At 32.2% G+C, this 15,440-nt stretch overlaps 2 protein-coding genes and 1 non-coding gene across 7 annotated transcripts; 2 read left to right on the top strand and 1 right to left on the bottom strand.

Annotated features, from left to right (window-relative positions):
- Nucleotides 1-3,223: 3,223 nt before the first annotated feature.
- Nucleotides 3,224-5,092, bottom strand: LOC110608811 (receptor-like protein 7). The gene has a single exon (XM_021748103.1). The coding sequence runs from the start codon at nt 5,090-5,092 to the stop codon at nt 3,224-3,226; it is 1,869 nt and encodes a 622-aa protein (XP_021603795.1).
- Nucleotides 5,093-9,811: 4,719 nt separating this feature from the next.
- Nucleotides 9,812-9,883, top strand: TRNAE-UUC. The gene has a single exon. It is a non-coding gene; the product is annotated as a tRNA-Glu (tRNA).
- A 400-nt stretch (nt 9,884-10,283) lies between these two features.
- Nucleotides 10,284-15,315, top strand: LOC110609073 (integrator complex subunit 3 homolog). 5 transcript variants are annotated; one of them, XM_021748398.2, is made up of 4 exons: nt 10,285-10,559; nt 10,645-13,724; nt 13,940-14,514; nt 14,697-15,315. In XM_021748398.2, the coding sequence occupies exon 2, from the start codon at nt 10,660-10,662 to the stop codon at nt 13,636-13,638; it is 2,979 nt and encodes a 992-aa protein (XP_021604090.1). In that variant the 5' UTR covers nt 10,285-10,559; nt 10,645-10,659; the 3' UTR covers nt 13,639-13,724; nt 13,940-14,514; nt 14,697-15,315. The 5 variants fall into 5 exon arrangements, with proteins under 5 accessions (XP_043810137.1, XP_021604090.1, XP_021604091.1 ...); XM_021748399.2 differs by having other exon boundaries at nt 10,649-13,724; XM_021748400.2 differs by having other exon boundaries at nt 10,286-13,724; nt 13,940-14,127; nt 14,205-14,514.
- Nucleotides 15,316-15,440: the final 125 nt, after the last annotated feature.

A 15,440-nucleotide genomic window follows, 5' to 3' on the forward strand; every position in this document is an offset into this window, starting at 1 on the left:
CTCCTCATGCTCAACTTAAATTGAATAACATTCTACATGTTCCTTCTATGCAAAATCAGTTGCTGTCTGTTAATCAGTTTGCTATTGATAATCATTGTTCTTTTAAATTTGACTCTGCTGGGTTTGTTGTGAAGCACAAGCCAAGTAAACAAGTATTGTTTAGAGGGCCAGCTGAAGATGGGGTATACAAGTTTTCGTTACCACTAGTTTCACAGAGAAGGGCTTTCAATTCCATTCGCAGTACTCCACCAGATTGGCACTCACGTTTGGGTCATCCTCAGCACTCAACTGTTTCTTTTATTATTTCTCAATTTCGTTTGTCTAGTTCTTCAATAAAGCAAACATCTCAACTTTGTGAGGCTTGTTGCTTAGGCAAACATACACAATTGTCTTTCTCACCCACTGGTTCTGTTGCAACTAAGCCTTTTGAACTTGTACATGGGGATGTCTGGGGCCCAGCTCCTGAGTTCTCCTTTACTGGAGATCGCTATTTTGCATTATTTGTTGATGAATTTTCCCGCTTTTGTTGGCTGTTTCCAGTTAAAAGGAAGAGTGATGTCTATTCTGTGTTTGTTAAGTTTCACACACTGGTAGAGCGCCAATTTGATACTAAAATGCAAAGCTTCCAATCTGATTGGGGTGGGGAGTTCCGTTCTATTAATAAGTATCTTACTGATCATGGTATCCATCATCGGATTACCTGTCCACATACTCATCAGCAAAATGGCACTGTTGAACGGAAGATACGTCATGTTGTTGATACCTGTTTGGCTTTACTTGCCCACTCTTCAGTTCCATTTCGGTTTTGGAATTTTGCAATGACTACCGCTGCTTATTTGGTTAATCGATTGCCTTCTCCCGTACTTGACAAGAATTCTCCGTTTCAGAAATTATTTGGTAAACCACCAGATTATAATTTTCTACGAGTCTTTGGGTGCACTATGTATCCTTTACTCCGGCCTTTCAACCAACACAAATTTTCTTTTCGGACAGCAGCTTGTGTTTTTCTTGGGTATTCTAGTGATCATTATGGCTATATATGTTTTAATCCATCTGATCAAAGAATTTATCTTAGCAGGCATGTTCGGGTTGATGAGCATCGTTTTTTGTACAAAGAAGCTAATGTTGCTAAATCTTCAATACTTGGCAACCCTGGTTGTCATTTTGATCCTTCACCATGGCTTACTGTGACTGCTTCACTTCCTTCTCCGGTACCAAGTTCTGGTGATGTTAGCTCACAGCCTTTGCCTGTTCGTAATACTGAACTTATGGTTCCGAATACACCAATACCGGCAGCCTTAGTTTGTGAATCTCCCACCACTTCTGCTGCTACTAGTCATTCTGTTAGTAAGGATACTCCTGCTGCTGTTGCAATTATTTCCACCCCAGCTTCAACTCCACCTCCGCCTCCACCTCCACCTCCGCCTCGCAGAACTCATACAATGATGCTTCGGGTAAATCCCAAGAAACGCAATTTTGCTTTTCATACTGCTGTGGAGCAGAATCAATGTGAGTTGACTGAACCCACTTGTTATTCTAAAGCTATCAACATTCCAGTTTGGCGTGATGCGATGAGTAAGGAGATTTCGGCATTAATTCAGCATAAGACATGGGAACTTGTTCCAAAACCACCTCATACCAACATTGTGGGTTGCAAATGGGTGTTTAAAGTTAAGAAGAATCCTGATGGTTCTGTTGAGCGATGCAAAGCTCGTTTGGTGGCGAAGGGTTATAATCAGGTTGAAGGTATTGACTATGCTGCTACCTTCAGTCCTGTTATTAAACCTACAACAATTCGCATTGTTCTTTCTCTGGCCGTTTCACTTGATTGGTCTATTCGTCAATTAGACATATCCAATGCATTTCTTAATGGCTATTTGGAGGAAACTGTTTACATGTCACAGCCTCCTGGGTTTTCTGATTCTCGTTGCCCTCAATTTGTGTGTAAACTGAATAAATCAATTTATGGACTCAAGCAGGCCCCACGAGCATGGTTTCAACGTTTGAGTTCATTTTTGTTTACTATTGGATTTACAGGTTCTCATACAGATTCTTCTCTGTTTATTCGGGAACAAGGGGGTAACGTTCTTTATATTCTACTTTATGTAGATGATATTATCATCACTGGGAGCACTGATTTGGTAGTACAGGAGTGTATTTCTTTAATTGCTGCAGAATTCCAGCTTCGTGATCTTGGAATACTTCATTATTTTCTGGGCATTGAAGTTCACCATCTTCCCAACGGGATACTTCTTTCCCAACATAAGTATCTTCACGATCTTCTTCTAGCCACAAAAATGGACAAAGCTACTTCAGTCAAATCTCCTATGGCTACTACTTGTCAATTGCAGATAAATGATGGAGAACCAATGGCAGATCCTAATCTTTATCGGCGAACGGTTGGTGCGTTGCAATACGCTTGTCTTACACGACCTGATCTTGCTTTTGCTGTGAACAAGCTTTGTCAATTTCTTTCAGCACCAACGAATACTCATTGGGCAGCCTGTAAACGAGTGCTCCGTTATGTCAACGATACTATTCATCATGGCTTATATATAACTCCATCCAGTGATAAACGATTACAAGCCTTTTGTGATGCCGATTGGGCTGGCAGTGCACATGATCGTCGTTCTACTGGAGGATTTGCTCTTTATTTGGGACCGAATCTTATTTCTTGGTCAGCCAAGAAACAACCGACTGTGGCTCGTTCTTCAACTGAAGCTGAGTACCGAGCTGTTGCCAATACAACTGCTGAAATTATTTGGATTCGGTCTTTACTCAAAGAATTGAAGCAACCCACTCCAAATCCCACTATTATTTGGTGTGATAATATAGGGGCTTCTTATTTAGCTGTGAATCCTTGTTTCAAAGCACGAACAAAGCACATTGAGGTTGACTTTCACTTTGTGAGAGAGCAAGTCAAGGCTGGTAACATTGCTGTTCAATATATTTCTTCTCTTGATCAGCTTGCTGATATTTTTACAAAACCATTATCAACTTCTCGGTTTCTTCAGCATAAAACCAAGCTTCGAATTCTACAACGGAATTCATAGCTTGCGAGGGGGTGTTAATGATAAGTTCTGTTAAGATAGTATTAGCTGTAAATATCTTATTTAAGTGTGTTTGTATTTTGTATTCCCTTAGTTATAGGAACAGAACCGTATATATAAGCTACTGTATACTCTTGAATAAATGTGCAGAAATACATTCTTTATCTCTTCTTTTAGTATGTTGGAGGGATGGAGCCGCCAATGCTATTGTTCCGTAGATTTAGTACTGACAAAGAATTGCCCAGGTAACCTAAACACTGCGGAAGTATGCCGCTAATAATGTTGTTCGACAAATCAAGGAATAAAATAGAAGTTAAATTGCAGATCATTTCTGAAATTTCCCCTGTCAACTGGTTGTTTGAAAAGTCATAATAAGCCACAGAAGCTGGTGGAATTGGTAATGGACCTTGCAGATTGTTACATGAAAGGGACAAATACTTTAGACTGACCCAGGGAAGAATTGCTGGAGGTTCCTCAAAACCTGTTAGAAAGTTGTTATCCAATTGTAAAAACACAAGAGTTTCCTTGCTTACATTCAACATCCATTTGGGAATCTTGCCATGAATGTTGTTGCCATCAAGGAATAAAAGGCTCACTTGATCTTGGCCGCGCAAAAAGTTTGGGAATTCAGTCAAATTACAGGAACCTAGTCCTAAAAGCTTCAACTTTGGAAAAGTGGCATTCACTTTACGATTTAAAACTACTGACAAATCGTTTCTACTTAACTGGAGGTCCAAGAGGGATTTCATGTTTAGAAACATGTCAAATTCTAGAGTGCCATTAAAGGAATTGGAAAATAGTTCAATTTGTTTAAGATTGGTGAGCTTAGAGATTGACTCTGGGAGGGGACCGTGCATGTTATTTTTTGAAAGTAGCAATTGTGTTAACTGGGTAAGGTTCCCTAGCCAAGATGGAAATCGACCTGTCAGTAGATTCCTATGAACTCGTACTGCGGAGAGCTGGGTCAGGTTCTGAAATGAGGATGGGATGTTTCCATATAAATTAGTTTCAACTAAATCCAAGTAAGAGAGTTTGGTTAGTTTACCAAGCCAAGACAAGTTCCAACTGCTCAAGTTATTAAAGGCAAGTGAGAGGTAAGTTAGCTGAGTCAGGTTTGCAAGTGAATATGGAACTAAACCTGAAAACTGGCACCGACTTGCATCCAGCTGATTCAAGGACTTAAGGCTACCAAGTGAATATGGTAGATTACCAGAGAAGCTGGTGTTCCCAACAAAAAGCAATTCGAGAGGGCTGCTTTGGTTAAATTCTGGCAAGTATCCTGTGAGAAAAAGATTAGACTGTATGCTGAGAAGTTGAAGACTGGGCAGATGGAAAATTCCTGCGGGAAATTCTCCATACAAGCCACAATCTTCAAGATCTAGAGATTTCAAAGAAGAAAAGTTTGCCAGGCTATGAGGAACGAAAGAAGATACGTTAACTCCACCTAAATGAAGTAGCTTCAAGTGAGTTAACATGGCAGCTAGACTTCCCAAGCCTGGATTTCTGAGCTGCAACGCATTTCCTGATAGATCAAGTGACTCTAAGTTTGACAATTTCAAGATTTCTACTGGAATTTGACCAGAAAAGGAAGATCGAGAAAGATTGAGGTAGTTCAACCCCGAAAAAGCACCCACTTCAGGAGGAATTATGGACTGATTGAAGTGATTATCGGCTAGATTGAGTCTCTGAAGATGAACAACGCGAAACAGGCTGCAAGTGGAATTGATTGAACCATAAAGCCGGCTACTGCTTAGGTCAAGGTTAATCACATAACCACTGGCCTGATCGCATTCAACGCCTTCCCACGAGCAACAATCACCACCATTAACGTTCCAAGATTTAACCTTTGGATATGCATTTGGATCATCAGAAACAGAACTGTCAAGGATGTGGCTTTCCTTGAATTGCAACAAGGCAGAGCTCTCATCATCATGACATAGGGGCTGTATAGAAGAAGCAGCAGCAGCAACTACAAGATCAAAAGAAGAGAATAGAAGGATCAAGTGTATTATGAACATGGGTAGACTCAAAACTGACTTCATGGTTGTTTTCTTAGTTGTGACATGGAAATGAAGTAATGCAGATGCAGCTTTTATAGACAAAAATTTCCACGTCTATTGGAAGATCAAGTCTAGTGGTCCAACAAATGAGGCGACTCAGCTAGTTCTTCATATAGTATTACTACTAATTTCTTGTGAGCTAGTATATTTAATCGTAGATACAATCTTTTTTTTTTTTTTTCTAAAATTATCATAAAAAAGAAAAAAAAAACTGAAGACTCTTTTTTGTTTGTAAAAAATAACTGAAAAATATTTTATATGAAAAAATATTTTTTAATAAGATAATTTATTTTTCATTATTTAATTTTAATTAAACAAGTAAAATATATTAATAAATTTATATATAGATATTTTAATAAAATTTTAAAATAGAGTAAAATATATTAATAAAATTATATATAGATATTTTAATAAAATTTTAAAAGTGTATTTTTTTATTTTTTATTTTAAAATTATTCTTCTTAAAATTGATTTAATTTTTTTTATAAATAAAATATGTTTTATTAATTAAATTTTTTAAATGTTCTAAATATTATAAAATATTTTGAACCAAAACTACATTTATTTTTATATTAAAAATTGGAAGTGCATAAAATCCGAGAAAATGTAATTCGGGATTTTTTTTTATTATTGTAATTAGGAAACTCGTTTGGTGCACTGAATAAGTTTATAACAATTTAGGAGTATATGTTTTATTTTATTTTATTTGTTTAAATAGAGATAAGAAATTTGAGAAGTAGAACTTAAAATTTTTTATATTTACTTATACCCTTATCATTAGATCTAAGCATGTGAATACGTATATATTTTATTGAATAGTTGATAATTTACGCATTTATATTAAATTATTTTCATTTAATTAATTTACTGTGTCATCCTAAACTTTAGTAAAAACTCATAATTTTTATTATTTTATTATAAATAATTTAATTTTTAAATTTTTATTTTGCTCGCTGCATATTTATTTTATTAAATTTATGGTTAATCAATCATAAATTGAAAAAATCAATCTCTCTTAATTTGTTATAAAACTTAAAATTATAAAAATTAAATTATTAAAATATTAATATTAAAATATCTAAATTATTATAAAAGTGAAATTAATAAATAAATAAATTATTATAGTCTATCAATGAATTTTAATATAAAAAGTATTTTATTAACCAAATAAAATCTTAAAAACTAAATCACTTCTAATTAAAAAAAAGTATGGACTAAGCTAGAGATTTTATCAAATTTCAATAACTATACTATAGATTACCCTTTTCATTTTTAACCCTTAGGATCAAATTCTAACTAATTTGAATGAGTAGCTTTAGGTTATAGCCAGAGAAAGAATAAGAACCACAATATCGAGTTACATAATACATATTTACATTCTTAAATTTTATTAAAAAAATTTTATAACACTTTTTTTTCTTGTGAAATGGGATCGGAGATTTGGAGAGTAAAACTTGAGATCTCTCAGATTTACTCAGATACACTTACTACCAGACTAAATCTGTAAGTGCATAATACCTTAAATTTTAAAAATATGATAATTTTTTAAAAAAAAATTAATAAAAAAAATATAGAGATGATTTTAATTTTAAATTATAATTATTATTATTACATTTTTTCATAAAATTATTATTATTATTAAATTATTGACTATTATAGAAATTAATTAGCAATTGTTTGAGTATTATACTTCAAACTTATTTGTATTAAGTTTAAATAACCATCTTACTGTTAGTTAGTAATATATTTTACAATCAATTTATCGATTATAATTAGATATTATTATTCATATATTTTAAATATTTTATATAAAATTTATTATTTATTTTTAGTATTAATTTGATTGAATCTTGAATAAATAAAGTTCATGAAATTATATTACTATACAAATAAAATTATAATGCAGTTGAGACTAGTATATATTATGTTATTTTATTATAAATGAAACAACTGATAATATATGAGATATTTATAATTATTATGTAGGTGTTTATTTTATAAATAAGTATGATCCGTTTGAGAATTTAATATGAAAAATAAAATTGTCTATGAATTACTTAAGTGATAGTTGTATAAGTGATCATTCGACATGAAATCCATAAATAATCTTATACAGGTACTTCTATATTTTGAATTATCTTACACGTTATTTGGTTCATAAATAATAAATGAAAATAAATTAAATATATTAGAAATATATGAAAGTGTTTATGTGATTGAGATAATATTTATCACTATATTAAATTAGGAAATATTTCATTTATTCTTTGCTAGCATTGATCATGAAATCGCAAGGTAGAATGAAATTAGCAAATGAGATTTGAAATTTCATTTAATCGGTCAATGGCTAATAAATGAGAACTAATATAATTTAATTTTGTAATCACGTTTTATGTATTAAATATTAAATCCAAACATTTATGATGAAGGGATATTAATTATATTGAAAAACCATATACTAAAAGATTAAATCAAATTACTTTTGACATTTCGAATATTTTAGTAGTTTTTACATATTATTAGACAATATTCTTAACTTTTAAATAAATTAATTATATTTGTTGTCGACCCATTTTAAAATAATGAGTCACACATAAAGAATTGAATGAGAAAATAAAACAAAAAGTTAAATTAAGTTGGACGTAATTGCATATAAATTGATATTAGAAAAAAATTGTAATTTAAAAAAATTATAATTTTGATCTAATTAATTAAATAAGAACTTAATTAAAATTATCTAAGATTTATATAGCTTATTTATTAAAATTATGGATTATAATTATAATTTAATTAATTAATTAATTAATTAATTAATTAATTAATTAATTAAATATTATTATTAGTTTTACCATAAAAGGGTATTTTACGAGAGTAAGTGCGATATTTGACAGAAATCTTTTTAAGAATTTCCAAAAGTAAGTGTGATATTTGACAGAAATCTTTTTAAGAATTTTCAAAATTTACTCAAAATCTATTTTCCTCTCAATTTCTTAAAATGATTTTAAAGTTTTTAGATTATTATTCTATATGAATATCATTAGAGATCGGATATTTTGATAGTTTATAGTTTATAATAATTTAATTAAAATGAATAATTTTATATTTTACGGAAAAAAAACAATAAAAATTATTTATTTATTTTTTAAATATTATTATTTTTTATTTAACTGCTATTCAAATTTTTTCTTTCACTGCATTTAATTCAATTGAAATTCAACACTTACAATTTTGAATATTTTAAGTGTGTCTTAAAATATTTTGAAGAGATGCTATAAGATTTTTTTTAAGAACCACAAAATGAACGAGAAGTTCGTGTCATAATTCATATTGAAAGTGAGTCATGGATAATTATCATCAAAGTCGTAATTGATAAGGAGAAACTAAGAACCACCAAACCTATTTTTCTTTTTGATAAATTATTATAAAGGTATATGTATTTATTTTATTGATATTAATTAATTAATTTATATTTTATAAATTCAAATTAATTCTTTCTTTCATAAAACTGTTAGACTAGACTTTTAATATCTAATTAGACTAGACTAGAGTAGACTAGACTTTTAAGATTAGTCATGAATAATATACCCTTAGCTGCTACGTTAAATTAGACTAGACTTTTAATATCTAATTAGAATTTAAAAAACTGTTGAAATTAAATTTATATTTTAACAAAATTAATATAAATAAATGAATAATACACTCTAGTTTATAATAAAAGTTGTATTTTGCAATTGAAATTTAAGGACTATAAATTACATTTAATTATAATTATGGTAAAATTTTTAATTTAAATATGAAAATTTAATTTTAAATTTATTATAATTATAATCGATTTAAAATAATTTATTAATTTAGAAAAGTTTAAAATTTTAATTTTTTTTAATATTATATCTAAATTTTTTATTTTTATTTTTTACAATTATAATTAGTGCTTAAAAGTTTTACCTTTTTATTAAATCTCCAGAAAAAAATCCAATTATATATGCGATGGCTTAAAAAACAAGGCGTTATTGAATCGATTTGGTAGGTTAGCTCAGTCTATAGAATTCAGTTTTGATTAATTTTAAATTAGTATAAATGTCTGATATGTATTATTTATTTATTTTTTTAAATATTTATTTAAATTTATTTGGAGTTAAAAGAATTGATTATATTGATTTAATGAAATATTTAAAAAATAAATAACATATGATATAACACAATAGTTATAATAATTTAAAATTGATTAAAATTATTTTAAAAAAATTAATTATAATTAAAAAAATAAAAAAATAAACAGCTGAGGTATAATAAAAATTTTAACTATGATAATGATTAAATGTATAATTTTAAAATTTTATATTCAATTTGATAAATTATTTTAGAAATTAAATATAGTAACAAATTTAAAAGTTAAGATTTTATTATTTAAAATTAAAAATTTTAGATTATTACATATAAAGTTATGAATTTTTTAAATTATTTTATAAAAATTATATTATAATATTTTATAAGATAAAAAAAATTAATTATATTATTGTAAATAAATGAATAATACATACTAAAAGATTTTAAAAGTACAAATAAGTTGTTACATATATTTATTAAATTTAATTATGAATTTTATAAATTATTTTATTGTTTTCAATTACAAAATAATTTTACTTTATTAAACATATTCTTTTTATTGTTACTTTTGTTTAACACAATTAAGAAAACAATTCCGTTGTCGTCCAGCGGTTAGGATATCTGGCTTTCACCCAGGAGACCCGGGTTCGATTCCCGGCAACGGAATCTCCTTTTTCGTTTTCTGAAAACTTTTATTTATTTATTTTTGACATATTTTTAGCCTTGGTAACTGAATTATTAAGTTGGATGATTCAGATTTATGTAAGAGCTTATTTTCTTAATTTACTTTTCATTTTTTTACTGATTACAACTCAGCTTGAATTTAAATCTTAAATTCATTTGATTTCTAAATTTTTTTAATATTTATCTCCCATTTATTTATTTATAAAAATATTAATATATTAATTACACATTTTTTTACTTTATAAACATAATTATGAAAAATTATAAAATAATACAAATATATAATTGCAAACATTACTAAAAAAAGTATAAAAGATAAAATTATTTTATATACAGTGTCCGACACTCTAGGAACGTAGCCCATTGTGCAGGAAATTAAAATCCAATCTCCAGAGTAGGGCGCCCAAAAATAAATGATTCGACGCCGTTTAACCCCTCATATTGCCGTTTCCTCTTCGGCCGCGCAATCTTCGGTTGATGAAACGGAGAGCAGGTGGAAGAAAGAACGGTGCTTGTTCTCGGAGTGGAAATCCTTGGGGAAAGGAAACTCGTTGCTATTGATTGCTGAAACGAGCGGGAAAATCCATGCTGTTGATTGCTCGATAAAAATTTGATTTCAATTGTTCCACTTTCTGGAAACCCTTATCCACTCCAACAAGTAAGCCTCAACAAGTTTCTATCTTGGCCTTCCTATTTGTTTTATCTATGCTGATTTTAATTCTCTCTTATTTGATGTTATTGAGTTAGAGGAACTCATTATGGCCTCTAAGCTACTTAAAATCGGTATGCACGAAGCCGGTAACCAGCTGGAAGTCTCTCTAAGGCAAGCCTTTGAGGAGCTTGAACCTAAACTAAGACCTCCCTTTTCCTTGGCCATCCCAAGCGCGCAAGAATACTTACAGCTCAATCGTGCCATTCTTTACGGGCTTTTGACTGAACCCCTGTTGGCCAAAACCCATATTAAGCATCTACATGCAATTGTTACTGATGGGTATAGGTTTTTTATTCATTTGATGGTCAAAATTGTAAATGATTTGTATGCTAAGCTCGTGGATTCAGTAAAGGATCAGTTGATTTGGGTTGTTAAAGAAATGGTTGGTGTTCTAGGAGTTGGTTTTGATGGCTTGTTGGTGTCTTTGTTGAGGCAAATTATTGGTGGGGATTTTAGTGATAGGAATTTGTGGTTGTGCTCTGAGTTGGTGAGCCTTTTCCTTAGTAAATGGGATTGTTTACTAGAAGAAGAGCCATTGCTTTTGACTAGTGCACTTTATGCATATCTTAGGTTGTTAGCTGATCATTGTAGGCTATCAAGCAATGTGAAGCTAGAACCTCTGAAACTACTGGAGATTGAGTTTTGTGTCAAAATGTTGAGAGAGCAATTTCATTTGTGTATGAAGATCGGGAGGGACCTTATTAGATTACTGCAAGATTTGGTTCATGTCCCTGTGTTTCGAGCTATATGGAAGGATTTGGTACTGAACCCAGGTGAGTTCAGGACTGCAGGATTTTCAGATGTTTCTCAATTGTACTGCTCTAGGACATCAAGTCGATATTTTTTGCTTCGGATAACTCCTGACATGGAAACTCAGTTGAGGTTTTTGCTTATGCATGTGAAGTTGGGAAGTCAAAAACGGCACCAATTATGGTTTGCCAAGAAGTTTCTTTTTGGACCAGAGAAAGAGACTGTCGTAGTGGACATTGTTCGATTTATATGTTGTGCACACCATCCATCTAATGAAACTATCCAGTCAGACATCATACCAAGATGGACCGTTATAGGATGGCTACTGAAAACTTGTAGAAAGAATTACGTTCTAGCCAATGTGAAGTTGGCCTTATTTTACGACTGGCTTTTCTTTGATGAAAGAAATGATAATATAATGAATATTGAGCCAGGAATGCTATTAATGGTATGTTCAATACCCAAATATATTGACATGACTCACTCTCTTCTTGAATTTTTGTTGCTTCTTGCAGAAAACTATGATGTGGATCGTATGCATTTAATCTTTAGGGGTCTGTCATCAGCTTTCAATATACTTGTTCAGAAAGGAGTGGTTCACTCGCTGGATGTTTTAACATCATGTGATGCACTTTCTCCTTTCTTGAAAGAGAGACTTGGGAGGTTATTGTCAAATTTGAAAATGGGCATCGTTAACAAATTACAGCCTCTCCATCTTCCTCATGACTCTGTGCCTCCCTTGAGCTTGCAAAATCCGTCCTTTCTGAAAAGTCCAACACCTGCACTTGGACAACAACAACCCGCAGATGAGGTGGAAGTTAGACCTAGCACTGAACATGCTGATTCTTCTTTAACTTTTTCAGAAAGCTCGGTTACTACTTCTTGCCCATCTATTAGCAACAGTGAGAGTCAAGTTGATGCTATCGGGAATTTGTTACAAAACCTTGGTGGATCTATAAAGAAGTCAAATAAACTGGCTCTTCAGATTTTGGAAGCAATACTGCTGTCACTTGTGAATTTGGATGATCAGGCACCAGCACTTGTTTCAATTTCTCCTGAAACAATATGTTCCAGAATAGCAGATCAATTTGAATCAATTAATTGCAAATTATTTCCCCCACTCGATAAATGTCCTAGTGCTCCTTGTTCTGGCTATGAAATTAGGTCTGCCACAGTCTTAATTGTTCGTGCCTTCTTATTGTCACAGCATCAAAGGCTGGAGGGAATGCTTTTATTCTGGTCAAGGAATGATTTTCCTGTAGGAGTACACTTATTGTCTTATGCATCAGGGCTAGCTTATGAAGCACATGCAGCAGGTTACTTAGGAAATGCAATAGTTGACAACAATTTTGATAAATTATGTAAGTCAGACTTCCCATTATTGAAGTTTCATATTGATGGATATTTTTCTTTGCGTGATGGAAGAATAGAACATTCTCATGAAGACATTATTCCTACTTCTGAAATGGATAAGTTTATTACCAAGTTGGTGGAAAATGCTTTTGCTGCTTACAAATGTTTTCTTCAGTGCTCTAGAGCTGTCTCACCCAAATTAGATGATATATCTTTGTCAAAGCTCCTTATACGTGACATAGTTTCATTTTTAGAATGGGAAAAGAAAAAAGCAAAGTGTTTATTTTGCAGCATCTTCCATCACTTTGCTGATCTATGCATTGGTGACGAAGAAATTATAAGGTTACTGGTGAGTCAGTTGGATCATGCTGATCTAACTGATATACAGTTTGAAATTGGATTAAAGAAATTCTCTATTTTCGGGAAGAACACTCGAACCATTTTTGTCTTGGTGAAGAATTCACTTAGTTGGGATTCTCTGGAGCAGCATAAGTTTTGGGGCTTGATTAGATCAGAGCTTGCAGTTTCCGAGGTTCAGGTGGAGAAGATAATTTTTCAATTTCTTTGCTGTGCTGATTTAGATGCTAATATTAGTGCCATTGCAGTTTCTGGCCTTCTCACATTGTGCAGTTGTTGTGCACCCAAACCTGAGCTTGTTGGGACAGTCATGTTACTGCCCAATAATGCGTTCCAGGACTTCGCTGCAACAGCTTTGGCTACGTGGATTGTGTCTAATCCTTCAATGCTATTTGATAGTTTGACTAAATTTTCAGAGGAACTTAACAGCAAGAATGGTGATGGTTCTGCTCGCATTACAATCAACCGCTCTGCAGTTCTATGGTTATTGAATTATTTTACTGCACAAGGGATGAATGCCTCAGATATTTTGAGCAGTTTATCCTCAAATATTCAAGGTGAATAAATGACAGACATCATGGTGGAATGAATATTAAATAATGGTTCGGTCTTCATATGGCAAATATCTGATTCTACAACCTATGTAACAAGGTATATGGTGTTTCAATTTGAATTTAGAGTTGATTTTAGAAAGATTGATCAAATGGCCTCATATGAGATTTTTTACAATTCAAACTGATTAGAAATTTTATCTTTTTTAATGCATGACATGTGGATTAATCCAGTGGCTGAGCTTGTGAACTAGATATTTTTTTTAAGAACTTCGTTGATCTGCTGCTTAATGGGCTCAAATGTTATCCTTGCAGCTGTCATCACTTTGTTTATTCAGAAGTAGCTGTGGCTCAGACTGAGACAGTTTAGGATATGCTTATGGTATCATGACAGCAATCCAGTTTCTGCTAGACAAGTCACTGATTTATGATTGAGTTTCCCTAGGATGGCAATTTATGCAATGATGACTGCAATACATGTTTCTACACTCTTGATGTTTAAGGTGGGTGAGATTGTCATCGTTTCTGGCTGGAATTGCTGGACTTGATTGTCCTCATGTCATGCTACTCTTCTGAACAGGATATGTTCTGCTGTATTCAAGTGAGGAGGCATAATGGCTTGTCGTTCATCAGGGAAGCAAAATGTATTATAAGTTGGGTGCAAAGCCAAGGATCAAGTTTTCATTTCTTTTGGAGCATATTTGGAATCGAAAATTTGTGGGGTATCATCCTGGAGGATTTACTTATGCATGAGAGAAATATATATTCTTGTGATGACCCCGTGTTCTTTATTTGCTAATTTCATCAATATATGGTGCTGATCCAACAGAATTAGGATCCTGATCCAACTTTTGATTGCTTTCAAAATATTCATGCCTGAGGTGTACGGGGTAAGAATAACTTTTTTTAGCCATTCCCTCCATTTTTTGAAATATGTTTGCATGTCCATGTTCATGAAATATTGCATTTCACTACTGTCATGATCTTCCTTTTTTTCCCCTCCATCGGGGACATGAAAAATTATTGTGGTTTATGTTCTTTATTTTTGTAATAGTTTGCTCTTCTTTACCAGATCTGCAAAGAAAAGCTGAAGCGGAAATATGGTCCTGAATTTTAAAAGTGTTAATTCTGCAGTAGTTATCATAAAGAATGAAGAACGGAATCATGTGATTAGTCTTTGAGCGTTCAACATTTCTTCACCATAATCACGGAAGCAGCAGTGCAATTGTATCTTACAAATTCATGATGAAATCTATTTTATCACCTTCCTCCTTACCTTATTATCTTCTGAGGGTTTCCTCCGCAGCCCGCCACCGCTTGTATTATGGATCACAGGCATGCTCTCCCAGACACAACCCCGCTGGTCAACTCCCTCCTTTTGCGTGGAATGGGAACCCTCCCAATATAGAGCCCCCCTTATCACCGACTTTTCCAAAAATGTTAAAGGCTCTGGTTTCTCAACTCCCTCTATGAACTCCTTGGCATCTTCAACGTTGATGGTCAAGTATGGACCCTGCAGTGCAAGATTGCTAGCCGTGAATTTATTGCTAGAACTTTTACAAACATTTCATTTTGCTGCTAGTTAAAGTAAATTTGGTTCATGTAGCTTAACTTTTTTCTCATTAAAGACATCTTGTCATTCGTTTCATTAAGGATTGTGATTGTTGAGTGTGATAATTCATGATTTTATCCGGTGGGTTTTCATGAGGTTCTCATTCCTCCAAAATAATCTTTGCTTGCCTGCGACTGTATTGTGTCTCCCTTTTTTGTACTTTTCTTTTTTCAAAAGATAAAAAATTTATTAAGATAAATATTA

This window comes from Manihot esculenta, chromosome 2, assembly GCF_001659605.2.
Source record: "Manihot esculenta cultivar AM560-2 chromosome 2, M.esculenta_v8, whole genome shotgun sequence".
NCBI lineage: Eukaryota > Viridiplantae > Streptophyta > Magnoliopsida > Malpighiales > Euphorbiaceae > Manihot > Manihot esculenta.

What these genes read in the sequence shown, in the direction of transcription:
- LOC110608811 (XM_021748103.1), bottom strand. Translation starts at nt 5,092, where the DNA reads ATGAAGTCAGTTTTGAGTCTACCCATGTTCATAATACACTTGATCCTT.
- LOC110609073 (XM_043954202.1), top strand. Translation starts at nt 10,660, where the DNA reads ATGGCCTCTAAGCTACTTAAAATCGGTATGCACGAAGCCGGTAACCAG.